The following is an 18657-nucleotide window of genomic DNA, read 5'->3' on the forward strand; positions in this document are numbered from 1 at the left end:
GAATTTATGTCAAATCCAATCTCTCACAGCTCATGACCTTATCTAAAAATAAAAAAAACAGAGGTTTGGGGTGATAGGACTGATAGGACTACTGAGGCACTGGAAGCCTCGCCCCCATGCCTCATCAGTACTCAGAGTCAAATTCAGTATTCACAGCCTTTCTTCTCCCCGTCTTCAGACAGCGTACGTGCCCTATCGCTCATGGGCCGCCGAGATGCTGATGGATGGATGACTGTGGGATAACGAGCTAGTGGAAAACCAACCACCCTAACGGGGAAGGAGGCGAGAAGCATTTAGCAGCCAGCAGGAAGAGAGTCCAAAAACCACCACACCCACACAGAGCTCTCTTTCAACTGGGAGATGAGAGATACTGTGGTGTTAGCACGAACATCTGTGTCGCTGCACAGCACGTAGTTCAGCCACTTTCGGAGACTGATGGAGATTTGGAAAATAATCTAGTATAACCAAAGGTTTTTCTGCAACATGCCGTTATTAAGGTTACATAACAAAAGAAAAGTGGAGCGTAAATACCTCTGCGAAATGAGAACCACAAGTAAAATGGCCTCCCAGCTGAAAACCAACACCCCAAAAAAACAGGCTATTTTCTTTATTGCAATTACTTCAATGAAATTTCAAGTGTAGAAATTTCACAGAACAAAGTGACCCATTTTCTGATTCTGAGGCCAATTCACACGAATCTCTTGAGGTCTGTAACTGAGCGTTTTCCCCTGCGTGTATTTTCCCGACAAGTCAGAAAGTTGCTTAACTTTCTCTTTCCTCCTCAAAACTCAACACAAACAGTCACAACCTCACCGGTGCACGTTGCACAAAATCAAACATCCATCTCCATTAAGTACAGGGAGCGAAATTACAATTAGTAACGACCCAATGAAGCCAAGCACCAGGAAACCAGCATGGGTGCAGCGCAATTCACCGTGCTTCTATACCTCCTCATCCATTTACATGTCCTTGTCAGTATATGCTTATGCTCACATAAAGACTGTCAGCGGCAGGTTGTAAAACAAGCCATACGTGCCTGTGTAAACAGAGCAGCTGTGTCCCCAGATGCAATACAGGATTATACAGTCATGCTAAAACATCTGCTTATGGCCTGCGTTAGTCATGCATGCAGTTAAGCCAGCGCATCGGTATTCATTTAAGACAATATGCCATGACGAACTGTGCCATGGCATACAACAACGAGACATTAACAATTTAACTGTGAGTATGAGCCTTTGCAGAGAGCCGCAATCCCCACGAGCCTATACATGTATGTCTGAGTTGGAATAAAACAAGAGTGTTGTCTAATTGAGGCTCAGATGTAATTAATAGCTCTTTCTCCGTGCGCGGAGGTCCTTGGAGGTATAGTGGAGTTACACTACCAAAGGAGAGGCGGTATCTTGCAAATTTTGCCTCCTTTTGAAGTTAAACTCTGCTCATATCTTGTGTTTAGACTCTAATTTGGGGTTTAAAAAAAAAAAAAAAACGAAGCCCAGTGCTTAAGCAACTGCGAGCAAGAACATCAATCTTTGTTCTGTGGAGGTTGGGAGGAGCACAGTGACTGCACCATCGTGAGAGCTTTACCTCCAGGACCAACCAAAACATGAACAACAGCAATGCCGGAGAGATTTTGTAAGGGATAATTGCTTTTTGGATATCCCACGCGAACTTAATTCCCACAGTGGTGCTTTATGTCGTGGAGATTTTGAACAAAGAACTCAGCACATACATAATACAAGATTGTTCAGAATGAAGCAGAGTTTGTAATGGGGTTACTTCCCTATTACTTACCATGATGCACGACTCCTTTCAATCCCTGGATGATGGGGTCCACAGCAGGATTGTCTTTTTGCCCCAGCTGCAGGAAATGTCCAGAGACAAAGGATTACAAAAGGATTACAAGACTGGAATTATAATCTAACTTAATGACTAAGGAAGATCAATGGGAATGAAATACAGGGGGTGGACACAATCAGGGCAACATCTCTACGGTACAATATATTCTGTCAGCGTTTAATACCATCTGTTACTATTGTGAAGTTTGTGGCTTTTCATTTTTGGTGAGATTTTGTAGACTGTAGAGGTTATTGTAAAAAACTTGGTAAAGCCGCTGTCGGTAAACACATTTCATTTGTTTGTTTCTGCTTTTCTTTCCGTTTTAAGCAACATCACAGCTTTTTTTTTTTTTTTTTTTTTCCCCTTTGGAATTGAGGTTGAAGATGACAATATAGCAAATGGTTACATGTACTATCATAAGATGCATTTCCCTTTCAAATTAATACATTTGACATAAAATCAACTTGAAATTTCAATACTTTTATGAGCTCTGTATCCTTCTGCTGTTGGCTGTATCCAGTAACTCTATGAGGCCATTTAGCCATTAGACTGACTCCAGAGGACAAAAGTGTTGACTCCCTCCTCATCTATTAGGCCTACTGTTAATTCTTTGCAATGACTGACGACTGGCAAATATTGTTAAGGTCCACATTCTGCAATATTCCCAATGTCCTACTTAAGAGACAAGATTGGACAAAACAGTGTTGGGATGCGGGGACCAGTCTTCCCTTGCTCAACATTAATTCAGGTCAGTCAGTGGAGAATAATTGTGTGGAACTGAATGCTGAATGTGGATAATATGCACACCTTAGAGGCCATTAATAGGCCTTTGGGGAGCACAGGAGGAACTCTTCTTATTGATTAGAAATGGTAAATCTGAGCCAATGTGTGTGCGCCCACTTAAGAAACCCTCACACTGTAAACTGCTATTCAGCGGATTGTGTACGGTGGTGCTAATTGCAGTAAGCAATAGGGCTGTCAGGACCCAGCGGAGGCATTTAGGTCCTCGTACACACACGGTTTCATCACTGTCTGAGAGTAGACCTACATTACAAACACCTGTGTCCCCATTCCAGACTCCCTCTTCCTAAGAGCTGACCCCTCTCTATATACTATTAAGCTGAATGTTAGCCCGCATTGATCACCTGCCATCAATCGGCAAGATGCTGCTAATAGAAATTAAGAGTGTAACGTGGAGAGGGGCCGTGTAGTTGTCAGTGCTGTTTCTGTGTGCCTTTTCATGGTTCATAAATCTCTGAGGCGCTTTTGCAGTGAACAGAAATTAGGACCATTCTTGTCCATTAAGAGCTTAGGTACGCAGACCTTCAGGGGGACAATTTGTAGTATCTCAGTAAGCAATCAGCAATGTGCCACGGAGCAGAAAAATAATCAGCTGCTAGGTGAAGAGAAAGTCGCCCATCACAATGCAAGCGCCAAAGATCATCTCTAATAAATATCTATCATTTACTGACCTCAAAAAAGGTATTTACAGCTTCATCCTTGTCAAAATGGGACTAATTCTATAATTAGCCATAATTGCCTCACCCTTTTACAATATCTTTCATCCATCCAGTTTGACTGATACCATTTTATTAGTGTGATTTCCCATTTTCTGCAAAGTTTCTTTTTATCCACACGATCTATTTATTCATTTATTTCCTTGGTTGTGCAAACTATTTGGTTTTAAAGTGGGTGATAAACAATATTTATGTGCACAGAATGTTTGAAAAAGACCATAGCTGGCTAATGTCGGCATGCTAGCATGCTCACTATGACAATGCTTACATTCTGATGTTAGGTAGATTATTATGTTTGACATGTTTGCCATCCGAGTTTAGCATTTTAGCATGCTACTATTTACTAATTTGCATTGCACACCGTGTACAGCTGAGGCTGATGGGAATGTTATTAGTTTTGCAGGTTTTTGGTCAGCAGCCAAGCTTTGGGCAAGTTGAAATGTTTCCCCTGTTCCTACATGAAATGTCAGGGGATCATCAAAGTGATTACAATTCATCCTGAGGGGGATTTGACTGTCTGCACCAAATTTCATGGTAATCCATCCGTCCGATAGTTGTTGAGACATATCAATCTGACCAAAGTGGTGCACCGATGCTAGCATGGATAAAATAAATTGTCTATGTTCTGTAAGGGCATTCCTGTGGTCTTGGTTTCCTTCAGATTATATTTCTCTTGACCTTCAGCTCTGGTGATACTTTACCTCAAAAAAGACGGCCATGGCAGAAATGATGCGTCTTTCCTTGATAGCAGCGCCGAGGCTGTCAAAGTCATCCGAATTGTAAAGGTAGATCTGCATCTGGGATGGGAAACAGAGCATAAACAGCTTGAGGAGTGGACAAGGAGTCCTGCCATCAATCACTTGGACACACTGCTGAGGAGCTGATGAAAAGCTGTTTTGAGGGGCATAAAAGGGGGTGTATTTATCACTCTCATAAATCTCCCATAATCTGTGTCATTCCTTTTTGTGTTCTGCCACTCCTGGAGGATGCGAGAGAAATACAGCATCCCATTCCTCAGGGCGACCGTCCTCACAGAGACAGTCACGAGCTGAGAGGAAGAAGTGGAGGACTGTGCTCTTTTCCCGTGGTGAGATCTGACAGAATGCTGGGCTTTTAATCATTCCTCCCAATTACCTTAAATCACCCACAACATTTCTTCTGATTTCACAACATACAGCAGCTTGGGATGTGTGGCACGTAATGTGAAAACCATCATACACAGAATACATCATATACCTGTCATGGCTCTGGTTTCCTCTAAAAGAAAGAATATCATTCCTTTCATTTCAAAGCAGACATATTATGGTAGTGCTGATCAAAATCATCAAGTGATTCTAAAAGTAGCAATTGGAGCTGTCCATCATCTCACTGTCTCGAGCCTCTTTTAAATGAAAAACCCTTTCATGTCACTGAACCAAGTTAATTGGCAATAAGAAAAGGGTCCTAGATGTTGATTTAATTAAAGGGTGTGCTGCTTTTTTTCTTTTTCCAAAGAAAATAACGAGAAAACCCCCAGCTGCAAATGGCTCTGCCGACAACAGATTCAAAAAGCAAAAATAAATCTAGTAGAAATAAGATTAAATCCATTAAAGTGAACCGCAGGCCTAAACCAGGTACAAAGTGACTCAATGCAGATAATTTAAGAGAATTCAAGTGATCAGTTTCCTTCAGAGTTACTTTAACGGAAGCCTTTAATTGAACTAATTTGTTGTCTGGGAACTCAGCAAGAAAGAGCTGTGGCCATTCATCACCCTTCAGATGTTATTAACTACATCACCCAATTAAGCTGGCCCCCTTAGGCTTCATTCACTCACTGACATTAGCTCATGTGACCTGCTCTTGTTTAACAGCGCGCTGGAAAACGTGATATTCAATTATCAAACACTTTCATAGCAGCCAATAAAAATAAATGTTGCCAAAAGCGATCTGAATCACTTGATTGCACGCTTGGTTTCACTGCACATTTGCGAGCACTGACACAAAACTCCCCGTTGCAGTAGACTTGGTTCACATGCAGGGATATCACTGCAAGTTGTTGATTTTAAGTAGGACAGACAGGTGGTCTGACCAACCTTGAAGCTCTCTTAAGACACTGAGACACATTCATACATGTTTGTTTTTGTCGGTACAAAACACACCACCCTGTTGCAGAGAGGAATATGGAAAATGGTGAGCACCAATAACCAACAACAGCTTGTGAGAGACCAGAGGTAACAGGAGGCAACCGAAAGACAACAAAACATTATTTGAGCTTTATAATTTACCTCCAGCTTTCTCCGGAGAGCAGACAGCCCATGCTGTCCACATCTCCTGAGCCCCTCTTTAGTCTGAATTCATTCTATAGCCCTGAATTTTTTTGTTTTTCCCTTTCTGGCACAAGATGAGTGCAAACACAAATGCTGAACGCTGCTCTGCATTCCCAAGTTCCATTTAAGCACAAACAGGTGAAAAACAGTCATGTTTGGCATGATTTCCCAAGACAGCAAGATATTGAGGCAAGAGAAGAAAACTTAAATAAATCAGTTTGTGCAAGGAGAGATCTTACACTCATCACAGCAGCACAAATTTATTCTTCTTTCCTTACTTTATTTCTTTTTTTTTTGCAACAATTGTGCTACTGCAGCTTTTTGTTGTTAACAGGTAAACGTGTCTTTTTTAAAACAGTATGATTCTCTCACTCCAATCACACTTAAATATCTTACGTTATCCTCTCACCTAGGCACCTACAAGTGCTAGAGCACTCATTTTCAAGAAGAATAAAGTGTCACAGAGTTTGTGCAGTAGGTGTTGTTGAACAATCATGTGAAAGTCGGTGTTTCGGTTTACTGACGGAACTTCAGAGACAATGAAAAAAGGACAGCACCAGACAATAAGATGAGTGCATTATGTGTCAGCAAACACTGATATAATGTATTTATTATCCACGTACTTTCAAAATGACAACAACACAGCTGAATGCTGGCTACACAGTCTCCATTTACTTGAATTTCCATGAATACAGCTGAGTGGAACTAAGCAAACACCTGATAAATACACATTACAACTGGCCCCAATGCAACAGTCACAGGTGCTACTTAACATCAATGCAAAAAGCCTGGTGTCTGTCTCCTGCCATACACCTCGTTACGAAAACATATTCACCACGCCGGTGATGTGTCATTGTTGCAATCGAACACAACGTCAGACCCTCAGTGCACTGCAGCATGCGGACAAAACACGAGCAGATAAAGAAAACATATTCGCCGTTTCTAATTGCATGATTCAGTGTTCGCCTCTCCAGCCACCCACTTCATCGTTCTCTCTTTTCTCCAACCCCGCTGATGGGCGGCTGGATTCCCTTGCTGTGTGTTTCATGACTTTTCTGTTTTCTCCGATGTGTTTCGCTATCAGCGTGTGCTCTCTGTGCTACTGGGGCTCTCATTCTGAAACGCACTCCACTGTGCACCCATCCTAACACTTCATACATCCGCGGTAATGGGTGCAAACACCAAATACCCTTCCCAAGGTGTGATTTGTAATCCATGTATAATTAATCTAACCTTGGTGACACCCTAATATATTATTAGAAAAGATCTCCCTATGGTACCCCGAGGCAGAAAAAAAAATCCACTGTTTCATTTTTCATTGTGCTGTTTGAGCGAACAGGTGGTCCATCTATCGATTTCCCCACTTCACTCCCACGAAAAAGGCCGTGGTTAGATTAATGTCAAGCTCAGGAGCCACGAGCCGAGCAGCCCATAGGTTCTGTCTTTTTCTTTTTTCTTTTTTTTTTTTTTTTACACGACCATGCTACAAAGGCAGAGCAGCTCCATAATACAGCTCATTGCATTTGTCTTTCCACCCCCCGTACCTATGTGTGAACTATATTTGTCTGTGTTTTCAAGCTTCTGGGCAGGTGGGATAAACACTTTGGAGGGTTTTTTTTCCCCCCACTGTAAGAGTAAATGCTTTATGCAGTGTGTTACCAGAGACTCAGGGCGGAATGTGACTCATTTTGAGTGGAGAGATAATTAGACAGCAGATTGGAAAACAGTCTCTGTTTAGCAGAGACAAATAAGCCCTGAAGCTCAACCTCCAAGGTCATGCTGCTTCAGCTCTCGAAGAACAAAACATACATGCAGCAAAACAAAAGCTAACCTCCGCTACGAAAGATCACTGGGTTTATCAAGCACAAACATTTAGAAAAGGCAGAATCGTGCTGCACACACAGTGTCAGATGTAATATAATCTCAGATACATCAAATTCTGCCACGGCATAAATATGAAATATGAAAATGCCACATCTCACAGGATGACGCGCTTAAATGGCCAAAGGCTAGATCCTGCATATTTCCCTTCAACTATTCATCATGTGATTTCACTCATTCATCGTCTGGCTCTGGGTTGTGTGAAATAATACATCAGGTTTGATACATGCAGGCTGACTTATTGATAAAGAGATTTAAAATAAAAACGCAGACCTCCCACTCTGTGTTGTTTCTGCTTATATGGTGCACCATGCAGTACATAAGAGGAGGAAACATCTTTTGCAGATGGATGGATGGGATATTCCTTTTTTCCTTCCTGTAATCATGAGCAGCCATTAGAATTTGACTATCAGCTTGTCACCTCTGGCTGTCTTTTACTGGCTGTATTCTCTCTAATTTGGCCATTTCTTTGCACCTCTTTCCACTTCTGAAATCTCAATCCCATCGTATGTCAAATCAGTTCTAAAGAGGCTGCATGTTCTTGACACGTATGTTAACAGCATTAATGGCACATGAAGAGGGTCACGGCTTCTTTGAAATTTGCAAAATATACAAGACTTTTTTTTTTTTGCATCCAAATGGAAGAGCCTCATTCACGACTGCTGCTATGAATTCAGGACATAAGCACCGAATCTGAATGTCTGATGCAGCCCTTCACTGAGACCACCGGTCGTGTTTTTTTTTTATCTTTTAATCTTGGCAAATGTGTTCCTTTAAATCGATTCCAAACTGAAGGCTATTTAAGCCCGTTCCTTCATAAATATGGATAGGGTTATCATACTTTTTCATACTGTACACGACACAATAATCCTGTAACTGTCAATGTTTAGGTTTGGACTCTTTCTCCTATATTTCAGCAGGCTTGGTCAATGTTTGCATTCGCTCTGTATTATTTCTCCATTACTTTTAGGCATCTATGTCAGCTTTTCAACTTGCTTGCCAGCTAGTTTTTATGCACTCTTTGCAACAATTGCAGCACACAGTGTTTAGACTGCATGTGTTTCTTGTGAAGCCTTATCAATAAATATACAACAAATCAGCATCAAAACAATTTGTAATTCCTGTTTGATCCACTTCATAATCTTTCCACGTACCCCCGAGTAGGTATGTCTTATTATGTCCCTAAAAAGAGTCGCCTTTTAAATTTCAAGCACATTACCTTCGAATCTTTGACACCTTTAATTCTTTGACAGACAGGTCAATGAAAAGTCTTGGTCTACACACAAAGACATGCTAAGCTACAAATCTATATTTTACATCTATAACTGATGTATCCGGAGGGCATAATTTCCTTGTTCTCGCTCAGCTTCTTTTCAAACAGCTGCTCAAATTGGTCATTAAAGTGAATTCCATCGTCTTATTTAGAAGCACACCATCAAAGCAGCCATATGTACAACAGCTTTATAATGGCTGTATATAATCCGGTGCCCTTTAACACTACGCTGAACAGAAAATGATGTGGCGAAAATAAATCTAATTACTCAGCCATACAGCATCAAAAGCCGTGCCTGCAGAGAGGGCTCCAAAGAACAGGGCCAAGAAACAAACACAGGAGGACTCGAGCTGCATGTTTGGAGATAGGACAGAGAGGCGGCACACTAACAGCAATTTCCTGTTTTTACACAGTTATATTTACACTAATTATTAACCATTTGACAATAGAGAGAGAGGTAAAAAACATTTTTCTATAACCCCACAAAATGTAAGAGTATGACACATTTGCACATTCATTCTAGATAATGAATGAAAATGGCGTTGTAAATGATAAAAAAATTGAAAGGCACTAATAACTCATTCTCCACGCCATATAAAAAGAGTGGGATTTCTGCTTTAATCCAGGAGGAAGAATAAATAATACTAAAAGGTTTTGGACTTAATACCCTTTATATCTGCACTACAAGAGTTTTTTCTGCTTTCCTTTATTACTTGCGGTCTGTTCTCCCTTTGTTTCCTTTGTCTGCTCTTTGTCTTTTGGCATTAATGCGAAGAAATCTGTTTTGACCTTGGGTAAAAATCGTTTTAAGAGCTGGAAAAGTATGAACTTTTACTTCAATTCATTTGAACTGTACAACAAACTTTATTTTTCTCCAAAGCTTTTTCACTCTGCTTTCATTGATGTTACATCCTTGACACTGAAGTAAAGGTTCTATATATATTGTATGTTGTATTTTATATTGTACGTGACCATTAAAGTCGAAAAGGATTTTGTAGTGTCTAATGTTTTCGACGATATTTCCTTCATGGAACCGAGAGGAATTTGAAGCCTTTTACTGTTCTGCGAAAAGTCAGAATTGAGGCGGCAGAGGCTGAGATATCCTCACTATTATTTCCTACAGCATTGTGGGTTAAGTTCCAAAAATGCTGGATCATACACTTCCCATAAAGCCACATCTCTTCGTTAGACCCTCCCTGCTTGGTAAATGCCCACATCTGTCAAACTCCTCAAACCAGCCCCCAGTTTGTAACGCACACTTTCTGTTAGAAATGTGTGGTCTCCAAACACAAACTGAGAGAGAGTTCTTTTCTCACTTATTTCTGCTTCGGTGTTATTTTCTAGCACACTGACTTTTATGTACAAAAGCTTTGGAGTTACCCTTTATAACCAAGAGTTTGGATCCAAGTTTAAAATCCTCTCATCTAAGTACAAGCAATGCCACGTTTGAACGCAGTGACCGTACTCTCTTTCTGACACATTTTTACGAGAAGAGTTTATTCTTATTGGGGAAGCTGCTATTTTTGTTGAATTAGACTTTTAAGTTCTTTGAAAGCCACAGCTTCCCTAAAAATAGCGTCTGACCACAGTGAAATTAGTTTTCTCCAAAGGTCTGAACGACCCGTGGCCCTTCTTGGAGATGAGATGAACTGGATTTCTGAAGCATCGATGCGCCACCTCTACACCGACTCTGTGCTGCTATTGAGCTTGTGATCCCCGCACAATGTTTCAATAACAATTGAATCCATGCCACAGAGAATCAAGTCTGATCTACAAGCAAAAGCACGTGTTATCTTTCCCTTTGCTGTTCGCAGCATTCCCAAACAGTTTCCGAACAGGTTTTTGGTCTCTATAAAAACCTCATATATCTAAACACAACAGTAACTTGCCAGGTTCCAACATTCAGCGCTGACCCTCAAGGCCCCTTGTTGCTCATTTATCAAAGTGTACTGACGGGACAGGATGCTTTACCTCCACAGGGAACCTTCTGCCATTTATGCTGTGTTCTGAGCCTGCTGATCCATTACTCTGGCCCCAGTGAAACTCCATCTTCTCAGCCTTAAAACGCCCAGGCAATCCAGCACCTCTTACAAAGTAGTCATCCTTCAGGAGAACAGCAACTGGAGAAAAGGAGGGGTAAAGGAAACAGATAAAGAATGAAAATTAAGTATACCCATACAAAGGCGGCTAAAAGGAGATTATTAGTCAAAGGACTGGTTCTACAAAAGCTCATCTATTATCTCAAGATCACAATTAATTCTCATTATCTAAATTTTCATCTGTGCTTTTGTAATGACAGCTCAAATAATCTCGTGATTTCAAAGTAACACATTCAAATTCGGTGGTGTTTATTATTCAAGCTTCTGATCCTGAGATGATGCACTTTGTTTTGTCAACATATCAAACATAATCTGACTGATTTCCATTATAAAATGACACATCACATGACGCATCACAAACTGATTCATTTACTTATCAGTCATTGTCTCTGCCTGCAATGCTGAACGTAAAACCTTGGATAGACTCGTGAGGAAGAACAATGGGGCAATCAAAGCCTGAGCTTTGATTCGTTTTAAGCTCTAATACATATGTGAACTATGCAAACTTTTCCTTTTCTACGCCAACCTCCATCAATGGAAAATGCACGTTAAATAAGCTGCACTGAACACATACCAGGGTTTATTCTGAAATCATCACACACAGATATTTTCATTATGACTGGTCAATGTGCTTTTATCCGCTCATTAGAGGCTGTTTAAAGGGCAAACCGGCTGTAAAATCTCACATAAACTAGACTCAGAGGGACATGAGAGCAGCAAGAGGAACATTCTGCTACCTGGCAACCCGCAGCCACATAGTGTGTTTCCTTGAGACCCTCTACGTGAGGTATCATTTCATCGCTAGCTACAAAGTCAGAGGTGGGCACATTCACAATGATGCCACTGATGTCCTCTTCAAACAGAACGCACACCGGCCTCTTCCAGTGGCCTTGACCTTGCCTTCCTCCATCCTTCTGACGATGCCACTTGCTCTTGAGGTTGTCACTCTGTTTTGGAGAAAGACATTCACATGCTGTGTGATCTTCTTCCACCTGCTTACTTAATGCACGGCAGCAATGTCGTTGCTGCTGCTGCAGAGGACCAGGCCGTTTTAAAACTTTCTCTCGCACACCAACTTTTGCATTGCTTGTGGCTTGGTTGGTCAGTGACATTTTGGTCCACAAGATCTTGAAATTTAGTTTTAAAAGTTTTTTTTTTTTTGCATCATTTTTTCAGGCAGACCCACAATTATTTATGGAAATGAATGTTCCCTGAATACGCACAAGAATATGAGTTTACGTGCAAATGTACTACTGTAACTGTGAACGTCAATATTTTAAACCAGTTTTAGGCCCTTTGGGTTTCCAAAATAGGCTGCGATGTAAATATAACATTGTTTCGTGCAATTTCACAGAAAATGTTCAACATGTCAAATTTATACTCCACTTATAGTGGGCGGCATATCACCAGAGTATCCACTAACCGTAGCTGATTTTCGTAGTTCGGAGCATTGGGGGATTGCTGGTGTTGTTTACACCAAATGCTGGCAGGGAGCGGCGCCAGAATGGGCTCCAGAGCCGGAGCCTGGTGAGCAGGCGACGGAACCGGGCTGAGCAGCCTCCCAGAGAATACAGCCAGACCGGGACTGAGCACAGCCTCCAGCAGAGGCCAATTTGACAACAGGTAATACAGAGGTGATTCACAGTGGCTCCAATCACGACTCTGACTCCAGGGACAACAAAAATATGGTGAGTTCATGAGCGGCGTGAAGTGGGAGAGGAGCGAGATGGAGATCGGACACCATTCAGTACTAGGCATTCATATTTTTCCACAGAGTAAGACTTTTCCAATCCTGGGGACAGAGGGACGCTCTCCCATGAATCCTCATATTTCAAAGATCAAGAAGAAATATACCTAAACCCATGGGTTCCCAACCTGAATGCTTTAGTGTATTATTTGATGGTATTAATAATTATTAAGGCAAAAGAATGCCATTTATGATCATCAACTTTAGAAAGAACATAATATATACTTTGCATGCATCTTGAAGTGCGGTATAGCTGTGAGGAATATGAAAGTTCATTTTTTGTGATCTGTCTGCTGAGAACAGCCCCTTGGAAGTGACATTTGACAATTTTTCATTGTGTAATGAAATGAAATTCGCCAAAAGCATGTAATTCGCCATTTTCAATGTCATTCTATTAAGCTGAGACGGATTCCATGTTCTTTTAGCGTTGGTGCAAGCCAAGCAACGTTTCGTAGAGTAATAATGTCAATGATGACTCAAAGTTAAAAAGCAAAGCTCTCAAAAAAGCTCACATTGACTTGGTGTTAGATTTCGAAAGGATTCTTCTGGAGATTGTGGCTGTCCTTCTTCAGTGCTGCACTGAGATATAGCAGTAGATATCTCTGCAACATCACACATAGACATCTTTGACATCCCGTCAAAGCTGTTACTGCTTCACATTCTGTTGATAATCTTAGTTAATTTTTGAATGTTTTAAAATAAAATCGTACGTATTGCACCTTTAATGTTAGATGTGTTTTCTGACAAGCACTTACTTAGATAGCCCGAGGTTTCTATCACTGTAAATTTGCTGTGGGGATTTACATTTCTGTTAGCATTTCTTCTGAATATTGATAGTCACACATTTGGTCTCAAATCTAAAGTAAAACTGTGAAACCTAAAAATATTGTGAATCACAAAATGATTTCTCTTGCTCAGTGGAATGGTCATTTTCCTTGTGAGCTTGCTATTTCTATTAAGTTATTCAGTTGGATGTAGTTAGATTCTCAGGGGTATTAAATTCATATCTTTTTATCCAATATTCTCTTGCAGAGGAGGCCTGAGATTCAGGAAGCGAAGCGGTACAAAAACATGTGAGAGTGTGGGAAATACTTCTGCAAAATTTAACTACACAGCCACAGATTAACCTCAATGCCCTCAGAAATGACGGCATTTTGCTTTAAGAGTTGACCATATTAAACATTATCACAGCGGGGACGACACCAGAGCTTTGCATGTCGTTGCCATTTGCCAGAAATGGTCCAATATCTCTAAAATGTCTAATTTCACTAGAAAAAAATATCTTTTGAAATCCTGCACTGAGAGGCTTTTTTAAGGGTCGTAAAATGTTCCACAATTTATAGTGGACCATGTAATCCTCCTCCTGAAGTCAAAACACAGACACAGAGGTTTTTACATGACAGCAGCAATTTGGCTTCACCTTAAAGGCTCAGCCTGTCTGCTTTCATGGAAACCAACACTGGGAAATTTATTCAGAGGTGTCATGTAAGGGTGAGTTCTCCAGTTTTCAATGGCATCTTGAAACACCATCATAACAAGGCAGATTATCATCCTTCGTCTGTCCTGGCTGTGGCTACATGTTAATGTATAACCCTTTACCACGTCTACATTTGACATCATTAGCCAGATTACAGCCAGTGCTCTGTCGGCTGATCCCTCCCGTTACAGGGGGATTTAGTTACTCTCTCTGGATAAGGACAGCCCACTTTTAATCAGCAAACCAAGAGGATGAGCATTTGGACAAGCAAACACAGATTGTCAGCAAACACAGATGACATGCTGAACAAGCTGTGCAGAGAGCAGACGAAACCAAGGTGAGTAAAATGTATCACCATGCGATGATTACCAGCAGGTACAAAAACGAGTGTGAGATCCAAAGAGAATGAGGGAAGAGACAAGGAGATCTGAGGAGAGGAGAACCTTGTGTGATGAGGGATGAGCTGAGCGCCTGTCGTGAGGCAAGAAAGAATCTGCCAGCAGTATTAACGTGCCAGTGCTGCTTAAGCTGATGGCCCACAGTATGAAGGATAGGGATGCAGAAGATTTCCAAGACTGAAAGCATCAGGTCAAAGTGAAAATCAATATGAATAAGAATGAAGTACCTATCACAGGATCACGTTTGTGCAACTCATTTGCAAACATACATTTACAGGAATGGTAATAAAATCTGTTAGTGGTTGAAGTGGTGTAATCCTGACTACAGCACAAGGAAAGTCAAGGAAAGGGGATGCTGGTTGGCCCTGGGAGTTTCATTAGAAATGCGGCTCTGGGTGTGTTTGAACCCTCCAACAGTAGAGCAGGAATTAGAAGCTAAGCCAAAAAGACCTTGAATCACAGCCAGTGAAAGAAGGGGAGTGCGTGTGAAAGTAAATCCTTGATCAATGCAAATGTCCCTGGGGTCTTCCGATTCCTCATGAATTTGGTCGAGAGTTGTTTGAAATTTTACTGAGAAATGTTTTGTTGAAGAAGACCGCTTGAATGGCGGCCAATGAGCCCGATCTCAAAGTGGATCAAGGCACGAGGGAACGTTCTGAAATCAATCTCAATGAACTTTTAAGATCTATTCACTCGGTTCTTAATTACAACACTGACTTTTAAATAGTATGAAGGCTACTGAAGCCCCTCTGAGCAGGATTTGAACAATTGGACATTAGCACCCCCTAGTGGCAGCATCAAAATAGACACCGTGGGAGACAGCAATGCACACTGTTTAATACTCCCAACGATCACTGACTAAAATGCTTAAAATTGTCATCCGTCAAAATCTTGTCTTCAACAGTAACGTCAAGTACACTACACATTAAAGCAGCTATAATGGATATTTTATATGTAGCGATGTGAAAGGGGTCGCTCGTATTAGGTGAGAATTATCAACTGAATCTGCAGCTGAGTTTCAGCTCATTACTTAGCTTTCCAGCCACAACTTCACTGTTTAGGTTCCCTCTCACTGCTCTCATCACATTGTCTCAACAAAAAAGTTCGAAAAGCCCACCGGATAATACCAGTTTAGCACCAAATGGCACACAGACACTGTTGGCGACTATTTAATGAACAAGAAGGAGCATTTACCACAAGGATGTAACAAGTGGTGGTGTGGAAAAAAGAAAAGAAAAATAAGATGGCTCCGAAGGCCGACGATTCATTACTTGAAGAACAACACATCGTATTCAAAACTTCACAACTATTTTTTTTTATTCATACTAAGAATGTGAAGGACGAGTTTCTGTGAGGATCAATAACTGACATCATGTTAAAAAATGCAGGCCATGAACACATTCATCAACATTTCACACAAGTGATGAAACTGGTCAAATGCAGCCTTGAAGATTTAGGTGGAGGGAAGTTTACCCACCGCTTTTGACTTTTTTCTAAACTTTGGTTTCTATGCTTCGGTGGCAGTGAGCATCCGCTTACCAGCTAATGCTCCACAGAGCTGACGAGCCGTAGCACGGTCGATGCATCCATTCATCATCACTGAAGTGCCACATATTTATCATCTTTAAATGTTGTTAAAGATTCAGAAACAGTTTGTTCTGAAGTACATTTCATCTGGGTTGTATAGTATTTTATTTACTATTCAATCAGTAAATAAGTCAATTCGTCTAATGATTAAAAAAACTAAATATCAAGGGAAAAGGAAATACAGTTACACCTATTTTTTTTAATAAACAGAAATACACACCTTCTGAATTGAAGTTTATCTCTTTCACCGCACCAAGACGAGCTTCACTTTCTGATTAATTAATCATAAAACACAATTCAAACTCGACAGAAACAAAATAGAACTCACCGAAACAGTCTCTCTCAGTCCAACAATCACCAGCTCTGTTTGCTTGAAATAAACCCTTAATTCACAGACTTGGATGTAAAAATATTCTGGCTCTACACACTGTTTTTCCCAACTGCCTCTCTTTGCGATTGCTGGCCTCTCTGTGCTACTGGGCTCGCGGAGGCACACTATTAATTGCCCCCCCAAAAAAACACAACCAGAGATGGACTCAGCCAATCGCTGATAGACGATTTATTCGTCCAGTCAACCCTAATGAGCAGTTAAATCTGCCATGTCATGGTGATTCCAAAACGGTAGCAGTAATGGGAAACTATACCCCCCCTACTAAGTTGACCTCCTCTAAATAGTGTTTGCATAATAATATTTTGCAGTAATATTGTTCCATTTTCCTGGTTTTCACAGTGCTTAGCCATTCCCTCTGTACTGTTTGTGCCCAAAATTACAGAGAGCCGTGTTATTTCCATCTTTGTAAATAAGCATCCCGCGGCATCGCTCGGCTGTCCCAGTGGCCTTGGTTGTCATGGAGGCTAACAACTCTCATTATGATCAAACGCAGAAGATGAAACTGCTCTCTGAGAGAAACAGTGCCAAAAGCAGAGATCAATTAAGGTCAGGGTTTTCACGCCAATGGTCCGCGGATTAGCTGATTGAGAAAAAAAAAAAAAGTGGCAATGGTTTGAAGTAGCAGTTAATCAAGTAAGCGTCATAATGTTGCTGTAAAAAGACATGCAGGCTGATACAAAGAGGATGGTGAGAGGCAGAAGAGAGCATGGGGCAGTACAATGAAGGCGATAATAGAGGAATTACTAACACAAGGGATAGACTAACAAGAATCGCACCAGGCCGATACGGTCATGTGTGATTGTAATCTGCCTCACTCAATCATTAGAGCCTGCGTTTGAAATCTGCTGTTGGAAATGCTTAAAGTGGGCGCGTTTAAAACTTCTATGTGGGAAGTACTACACAATACAAGAGGAGGCTGATTTAAAGATTCACAATTAACTCTCTTTCTAAATTCAGTGTATTACACTGGGAGTGGGCGATAATGGATGACATCTTTTATCGTTGAATATCTCTAGATTATGTTGTCAGTATCTATTGTGGGATGGCAAACTTTATTGAAATTCAAATCATATATATTCAATCTGTTTATCGATAAAATGGCCACATTGAATGTGAATTAGATACTTGGAAAACTAAGGTACATCATAACATTGATGCAAAAATCCTGTAAGTCAAATACTGCCATCAGGCTTTCCTGCTGAATAATTTGCAAAACTGCCTGCACTGTTGTAATAAAATCAGAAATAAACAGCATAAAAAGGACAGCCAGCTCAAGTTAAATAACATGTCCATAACTCTTCCCAGCTCGACACACCTGGGATCATCAGAAATTTGCCATAGTGAAAAATCATTACAGTACAGAGAAATGTGAATACTGTATTTTGATATCACCATGTTAGTGTGTTTAATGTGATTTAAGGACTAAACTAGCCCACAACAGATTCTGTGCTACAGACCTGTCTTTCCTGTGTTTTTCATCGTGGTCTGGTTGGAGGACTCAGTGTTGAACTTCTCAAGCACCAGCTCCTGGAACTCCTCCGAAACCAAAGCTTGTTCATCTGCAATGTCCACAGGTGATTGGTTGTTTGCAGCACATTCTGGGTATGAGGCAGCCCAGCCTCGAGGTCCATGGCTTCCTGCAGAAACAGAGGAAACAAGCGCTTTTGAAAAATGCAGACAAGTCCCCAGAAATCCCCTTTGTCTAAATATTGTGGCAACAATACACACAAAATTAGAAACGCTGTGAACATATTAGCCAGGTTTCAATTTGCCCTTAACAGAAATTGAGAGAAAGAGGACAGTGATTCTTTCATATTCATTCAGCTGCAGTGCCCTCCAAAACCCTCCAAACAGCTGGGAAAACATGTAAAGACAATGAAAATTCATCATCTGGCTACAGGCAATTCCAGCGTTAATTGTCCATATACGATATAAATATCCAAATGAGGCATATTGCTTCAGTGCTACACTTAGTGAAACTGAGCCTCGAATGGGTGCAGAGTTAATGCGGTTGTATGCCTCGGATAGGTTTAAAAAACAAAGAAAGATTACACCAAATGGGCTTTTCAATAGGAAATACTCCACTTTAACAATTCATGTGCAGTGTATGCTGCAAACGAACTTCCTGTAGAATCCCCATCCACT

At 40.9% G+C, this 18657-nt stretch overlaps 1 protein-coding gene across 2 annotated transcripts in view; it reads right to left on the reverse strand.

The window, feature by feature from the left end:
* The window catches only part of ca16b (carbonic anhydrase XVI b), a 100482-nt gene that overhangs the window by 31117 nt on the left and 50708 nt on the right, over positions 1 to 18657 (reverse strand). For both annotated transcript variants that reach the window (XM_076759451.1, XM_076759460.1), the window contains exons 3-6: positions 17970 to 18149; positions 10785 to 10933; positions 4055 to 4150; positions 1792 to 1858 (exon numbers count right to left, since the gene is read on the reverse strand). In XM_076759451.1, coding sequence (XP_076615566.1) covers positions 1792 to 1858; positions 4055 to 4150; positions 10785 to 10933; positions 17970 to 18149 — 492 coding nt within the window. The remainder of the gene's footprint in view (positions 1 to 1791; positions 1859 to 4054; positions 4151 to 10784; positions 10934 to 17969; positions 18150 to 18657) is intronic.

This window comes from Chaetodon auriga, chromosome 2, assembly GCF_051107435.1.
Source record: "Chaetodon auriga isolate fChaAug3 chromosome 2, fChaAug3.hap1, whole genome shotgun sequence".
Lineage (NCBI taxonomy): Eukaryota > Metazoa > Chordata > Actinopteri > Chaetodontiformes > Chaetodontidae > Chaetodon > Chaetodon auriga.